This window comes from Ziziphus jujuba, chromosome 5 (assembly GCF_031755915.1).
Source record: "Ziziphus jujuba cultivar Dongzao chromosome 5, ASM3175591v1".
NCBI classification, from domain to species: domain Eukaryota; kingdom Viridiplantae; phylum Streptophyta; class Magnoliopsida; order Rosales; family Rhamnaceae; genus Ziziphus; species Ziziphus jujuba.
Genome location: NC_083383.1, coordinates 19,603,870 through 19,611,629, shown reverse-complemented (window position 1 = coordinate 19,611,629; position 7,760 = coordinate 19,603,870). Strand labels below are relative to the sequence as shown.

Below are 7,760 nucleotides of genomic sequence, written 5' to 3'. Positions count from 1 at the left end.
TCCTATGGAAAATATGCTCGATTCAATCAGTGCATATGATGACGCTACATAGACCCCTGGGACAAAAAAACCACTTGTCCAAGTGCTGGCCCCGGTTCAAGTACAAAACTTGGATGAATTCTTGGTTGGAGTTTTCCCATTTAAAAATGCCACATCAAGAGCTACTAGATCATTTGGCATGCCTGATAGGTGATGCAACTGTGTCCCAATCATAATGAAGTAGGCAATGTAAAAGGTATGCATATGAGGATGTAGACAAAAATGGGACTGTAGCTAGGTTGTTTTTGTATGGAAAAGAGATGAGAAAAAGCCAATTTGATATTGAAGACAAATTACATCAACATACTGTTTCCCTGACCATGAAAGGATGACCCGTTGAATAAGACAGGCATGTGTAATCGAAAAAGACAAGCTGAATTGCTATGACATGTTTCCCTCTTAATATCTAATTCTGTGCAGGAGCAACATTGTAATAGTTCACACATAATAAAGACAAATTTGGCATATGACAACAAAAATACAAGAAGCTTTAAAGAATCTAGTTTTTTTAATTAAGAACAATTTTTATCGCTAATCAGTCACCCTCATGATTGATTTAGATCAGAAAAAGCACACTATGTTTGCTGAAATGCGATCATTGAGCACCTCAAAAAATAGTATGCCGTGGAGATGTTTCTAAACAGAACTTGGGCCCTGAAGTCTCTCATTTTTAGCACATTCCTCCTGAAAATTGAAGAATTCAATTCAGTAATTTTGAGTGAGAACTCAAAGTTAGTACATCAGTCCAAGAGGGTTCTGGAGGGGAAAAACCAAGTAACTCAAATTACTAAGGTCTCATCATTTGTCAACTAGAAACAGATGAAACACTAGGTCCTTGATCTCCAATGTTAAAAAGAATACAATTAGGAAATTCTGTCAAGGTGCGGGTCCACATGCGGTAGCCTCCTCCTATATATATATATATATATATATGTATATTACTGTCTATATTGTCTATATAACCTATAACAGTGACATCATGATCCAGTGCTCACCTGAAAAGCTTTCAAGAGAGAGTACAGGTGTCTTTGCTCTGCAATTGCTGCAGTGTACTTCTCTTTGAGTGCATCACAAACTTTGTGCTCATCTTGAAGCCCAAGTTGCACCTTTTCCAGTTTCTATTAAAAAGATGCACCAGTAAATTCCCTTAGACAATTAAGTTGTAAAGACAAGGTCAACATGAATAGAGAACACAGAGAATTGATGTAATATAATTAGGTTCATAATTGAAGTTCCATATTGATACGATAACATCAAAAGAAAACACTATAAGAATAGCTATAATTAGATTTAAAAAATTATGCTTTCACAGTCATCATAGTGAAAGGCGACCTGCAAAAATGTTTGGCCAAGTTGAGTGACCTTTGTTCCCCAGGAAAATGTATACACAAAATAAATAATGATAATAAATAATGGATTTCACTTTTGTCAAGTTTATCCAAATATAAAAAAAAATAATAATAATAATAATAACAAGATATCAGATTCATTGAATCCACAAAAAGTCAATAACTTTCCTTCAAAATTATCAGATGTCATGCATATTTAACACACTTGCTTGACCTATTATGGTGTTCAGTCAACCAAGGATGGTATTTTGAAGCCTTGGGATTCCTTTGATACAAACACATGCACAAACTAAAAACCGAAACTCATTTTTAACTACTTTTTCTTCCTTTGCCCCCTCCTTTCTGAACTCTTAAGTAAAACTCATGCTGTATTCTCCCTATTTAAGGAGGTAATGCAATCACTTGAGGTCTTTTATTTCAAATTAATAAAAAGAATAGCTAAAACGATGCTAGTGCGTGAATTATAACCAATGAATATCATTTGATGTGTGCATTTCACTACACACCTACCTGTCTGGAAATGAAAACAAGGTCAAAATAAAAATTTCTTAGAAGAAAAAGCATATTTTACATATTAGGTTGACAAAATAGCTCATTTATGATAACTACAAAAATACTTTTCAATGAATGGTGGCTGCATCTCCAACATAATCTTGAAATTGATGCTATTTTTCCTTTATTTCTTCTCAAAAAAAGCAACGACACACCAATGTTTCATTTGTTTTACAAGAAAAGACATTTTAAGATCTAAGTAATTTATTTTGATTAGAAGCAGTGAGATTTTCCCAATCTCCAAAAAGATGCCTGAATCCATTTTCATTATAGTGATTCACATTAGAAAAATTGGCAATTACCTGTTGACTGCTCTTTACAATTCCCTCCATGGAATCAATAAGTTTCATGCGACCAGGAGCGCTAGCAATGGCATCTTGAAACTAGATAATGTAATAGCAAAATGCATAAGTGGTTGTGGAAATATAATCAATCACTAACATGAAGCAAATCATCCTGCATATAATCAATTTTCAATGACAGTAGCAAATTGCACATTAGTTTCACAAGTAGAAAGAAGATAATTTCGGAGGAAATAAGGGCCTTCATCGTAGACCATAACAACAGCATACTGGCCAGATTGTTTAGACAGATATACACACCAATTTAGACAGTACCATGGGAGCTAAGACTCTAGGTATAGATCATTGCAATGCTGCATTTTATTTTCCTCAATCTGGAGGCTTAAAAATACTCCAGGAAAACTTTCAACAATATTCATCTATATGTAGTTTATAATTATATACGATCTTAATCTGTAAAAGCTCAAAAGATTTTGCAGTGTGAGCCTTGTAAATTGCATAAAAAGTACAGGTGCTGCAAGACAAATTCTACAAAGGGTACAAGAAAATCTGATTTAGGATATGATAATACTTATTGTCTAAAAAATTTTCTTTTTCCTTGTTCACTGAGAAGGATTTAAAAATTAATGAAAGCAATAGTCGTCGCTTAACATGTAATGCATTAATTTTTATTTTATTTTATTTTTGCTATTGAAGTACTTTTTGTTGTTTCTAAAAAATAAACTCAGTTGAATGATTCAAGCTTCAAACAATAAGCCTGTAGCATTGACATGTTTCACATTGGATACTTCATAATTACATAAGCAACTAAGTTTTTAAATGTCTCTCTCTCTTTTTTTTTTTTTTTTTTTTTTTTCTGTTCATTGGACAGTGGAAACCTAGTATAAGCAATTTAGTTGGTAGTTTCAATTATAATTGTCATGTCTACAACACTTTGATTCTTATGACATGTATTGCATTCATTGATTGCACAGCATAACATTACCAAAAAAATCCATATTGCCTGAACTTAGTAGCTGATAGTAGCAATAAGGTATGAGCACAAGAACATGGACAATGTTAAGAGTTTTTGTCATGGAGTTGTCAAGTGACTCAAGTCATACGATGAGCCTACCCCAACATTTAAGTTGAAAGTAGGTTTTTCCAATTATCATCAATCTGGAAAAGCTGGCAGTCCAAGCCTTTTATGTTCACCACACAAACTTCAAGACCCAACCTTCCAGCTAGATTGTAAAGACTCTAAAGAGTACCTCAAAATCCTAGTTAAAAACAAATATACTGTCATAAAACGTGATTATTAATAAACAGAACCACTAAAATCATAAACTATTTCCCTACGGTTTTTTTTTTTTCCCCTCTATTTTCTCCTACCTCTTTCTATTTTTCACCCTCTTTCATTGTCTTTTCTCCTTTTCTCTCTTCAATAGCTGCAGATGCCAATGTAGGAAAGTTTCCAGCATTATGCAACATGTTAAAGGAAATCAAAAAGACATATATGACTACAACTCATAACATGGATTTGAAAGTCAATTTTTATTGCATACACTTCACAAAAATAGTAGAGACACTGATGAGACATTTTACAAAAGTCACAAATTTGATTCATACCTGTGAACTTATTGAATTCAACAATGATATTTCCTTTAACATCAATTCCTTGATCTCCAGAAGTGTATTATAGGTATCATAATGTTTTTGAGTTTGTTGATGTTTTCCTTGAATGTGAACATATAGCTCTGAAAATCGACGCTCATACCTGCATTTAGAAGGTTTTGAGTATTATACCATTGATTTTATAATATGTATAAGGACCAGATAATTCATATGGATCAAAGTGATTCATTGGGTCAATTACAGAACCTACGGTAAATGGTTCATCTGTAAAAATACATAAACAATGGATTGCCTACAAAATTAGACTAAGAACATTGATGCAAATAGATGCACCTAGAATATTGTGCAAATAGATGCATCTAGAATATTGTGCTTAACACCTCTCACCTCTCACTTTGAAGGGATATTTTAATTAAATGATTACAAGTTTTTTTATGATCATAAAGAATGTATGGAACATAATAGAAAAGTGTCCATAACTAGGTGTTATCAGATAACTAAGCTAATAGAGGACTAATGAAACACCAGAAACAGTGCCAAACAAGCAAGTCCCATGAAAGTCAGACTTGGCACAAATTACAATGAAAATGTAAGAAAGTCGCCTATGTTGACTTTCCCACGTGCAAAAAGACTAATCAATCAACCAATACCAGCTAATCCTTCAAGTAGAAAGGCAATTAAGAAAAATGGTAACTAATTGTGACCGTCCCTGAAATTTGGAGCACAGTCTAGCTGTAAATTTATTTTTCATTTTGGGGCATTAAAGTAGCAGGATAGAGGATAAAGCTATGTGGAAACCAGATCCACATTATATAAATAAGCATGGAAGAGGTTTAATATAGGGATTAAGAATTGTAGCATCATTCCATTAAATTACAAGCAGTCTCCTACGTACTCCAGCTCCCTTCCTACCGCGCTTCCCCCCCCCCCAAAAAAAAAAAAAAAAAAAACACCACAACAACCCCCCCAAAACATCACAACAAAAAAAAAAAAAAAAAAACCCACACACGAAAAAGTTGTTTTAAAAGAAAATTAAAATAACGGTGGGTGTTGCTTGTTATGAATGAAGAAAACCTTTATGTGCTTATCCTATTTTTGTATCAACAATTGTAAATTAGAAATTTTGAAGTTCATTCTTCATAAGAAACAAAATTTTATTTAAGAAAAAGAAATAATACATAGCAAAGAAAGATGGACAGATTGTCCATCTTTACACACCAAGGACAGTAAGACAGCAACTATATACTTTAACTAAATAATCATAAACATTCTTAGACAATAGTTTCTCAATAAATACACAACAAAAGAGCACACAACTAGCCACACACACAGTTGTGCACATTTTTCATATCTTTATCATGCTGTAAATTACTGTTTCCAAAAACAATTGTATCGGAGTTCATGGTCATATCCTATACCAATATGTAATATCTTTGGCATGTTGCATGCAGCGCTTTCTCATTAGATGTGAAGAAGGTTCTATTGTACAAGATCTTCTATTTTTATTTTTATTTTTATTTTTTTTATTTTTTTTTGGGGGGGTGAATGATCTTCTATCTTTTTCTACAGAAAACATATTGTGGAAAACAGAGACAGAGATGAAATGTTTAAGAAACATCATTGTATATCACACAATTGCCAAATTGTTAGATCAATTACAAGAATGGTTATAAAATGACAAGATGTGCATTGTTTCATTGAACTAGATTGCTTCTAGATTATGATTTAGATCTGAAATTTTTGTAACAAGTGTCACTTGTTGCCCTCTATGTCTTAAGCAATACTTATAAATTGCCGCTTACCATTAAAAAGAAACGCTACCACACAAACAAAACTGAACCCTTAAAAAATACGGTTATTATAGCGGAAAGAGATAAACAGATACAGTTACAAATTACAACATACTGGATGAGTTCTGATTGGGATGGCATATCATCAAGCCTGTGCTTTACTGCTAGTATTGCCCTTAGTTTAGATGCAAGTTCCTATAAGAAGGATATAACATATCACTATTAGAGAACTGTGAATAGTTAATCAAAGTGAGGATCCAACGGACTCCCTCAAGGGAGAAAAAAGAAAAAAAAAAAAAAAATGTTGCAGATACAATACAAGTACAACCAAACTGAACAAGTTTGTGCAAATTACCTGGCGCCTTTTCATAGAGAAGCTACACAAAGAATACATCTTCATTAACTATGAGAATTACCTTTCTAGCCAAATTTACTTCTTCTGCTGATTTACTTAACGAATGATCTAAGCCATCCATCAGACTCTTGTTATCATATCCATTTGCTATTTTCTCCTCCAGTCCAATAATCTCAGCTTGCAATTGAGAATGTTTTGCTTTAGAATAAGACAGAAAGTGAGATTCTTGCTTCTCCAGGTCCTGTAAAGGGCATAGGATCCCAAACAGAATGCAAAAAGCACCAATGAAGAGATGCTAAAGATGAAAGGAAAACAGATTAAAGTACAACCTCAGGCTTCAATGGACAATGCAGAATTTCATATTGGAAGATAAAAATTCTTAGCTTGATCTTATTGTCCCAATCGGTTGTAAAAATAAGTCATTGCTTGAATGCAAGCATACACCATATACAAAACTTTTTAACTGCGTATGCATGCATGAATGCATTAACCCATGTAACTCGAATTGTTTTATGCAATATGCTATATATTCAGGCTTCAACTGTGTCTGAATATTTATCTGAGACAAAATGAGAGAGGAAAAATATTAGCACTTTATAAAATTTTCAACTGATTCAATTGATTTATGGCACTGACAAGACGAGTATATCGTACAAAATGTTGCAATGAGAAAAATCGCCATGTAGTACGATCATATAAAAACCAACCCCAAAAGTTAAAAAATTATAAAAAAAATAAAAAATAAAAAAATAAAAAAATGACACTACACCTTCAACGAGCGCATAAGAGCTACCAAGTCGTGCACCACCTCAGTTTCAGCACCCTCTTCAATTCTCTCCCTTAGCTGCTGCAATTGGTTCACAACTTCACTTTTCCTCTCCTACCACACACAAAAACAATATAATGATCAAAACTGCCCAACTACTAACACAACGTATAAATCCGAGTCCTCCGACTACTGGGTTTTGGTGATAAATGATTGACAACATCACGAACTTTTTGAATAAACACATTCAGAGGGTGTATAAAATCTTTATCCTTAATCAATATTAGATGAGGTTAAAAATGGTCAAAATAAGCAGTTACTTATTCATGCTTGTTTCTATATAAACGAAGTGAGCAGTAAATAAATGAAACCTCATATTTGGCATTTGTTTGGGTTTCCGAAGCGGCAGGCGTCGAATCGGGCATCGTCCGTGGGCTTGAAGGAGGCGATGCAACAGGCGAGGGATTTGTCGAGCTAATCAGAGTCGGAAACATCGGAGTTCGTGAGCGTCTGCTTGAACGGGCGGAATGAGCGTTTTGAAAATCCGTTGAAAAGGATTTGCCGAGCCAGGACGATGACCCATGTCGTTATGACTCGTGGCTTTCACAGAGCGCGTTCAGGATTTTTGCTATTTGGTTGCAGAAAGAGCGTGATCTTACGAGTCCATTAATTTCGAGGAAAGCCCAACAAGTAAAGCTCAAATGAAATATTCACAGCCCGACCAAAAAAAATAAAAAAAAAATTACCATAGTTAATTAATAAATGCAAAGAAAAACCCTCAAATCGGGACCTAGTTGTTAATGAAGGATCTCGTAGGGCCTGATTATACGTTATGTTTTTATTATATCATCATGTATTCTAATGATTGAGATATTATATTTTTTTAGTAATTATATTATCATGTTATATTATATATCATTTATCATTACATGCAAGAATATTAAATGACAACAAAAACAATTTATGTTATGTTTAAAAACAGATAAAACTAGA

General features: G+C 33.5%; 1 protein-coding gene across 1 annotated transcript; it reads right to left on the bottom strand.

Moving 5' to 3' along the window:
- Nucleotides 1–300: 300 nt before the first annotated feature.
- On the bottom strand, nucleotides 301–7,473 carry LOC107421287 (uncharacterized). Its single transcript, XM_048476203.2, has 8 exons — nucleotides 7,139–7,473; nucleotides 6,771–6,881; nucleotides 6,063–6,242; nucleotides 5,762–5,841; nucleotides 3,851–3,998; nucleotides 2,243–2,323; nucleotides 1,035–1,157; nucleotides 301–723 (listed from the first exon to the last, which is right to left on the bottom strand). The coding sequence occupies exons 1-8, from the start codon at nucleotides 7,259–7,261 to the stop codon at nucleotides 676–678; spliced, it is 894 nt and encodes a 297-aa protein (XP_048332160.1). The 5' UTR covers nucleotides 7,262–7,473; the 3' UTR covers nucleotides 301–675.
- Between the last annotated feature and the right edge of the window lie 287 nt (nucleotides 7,474–7,760).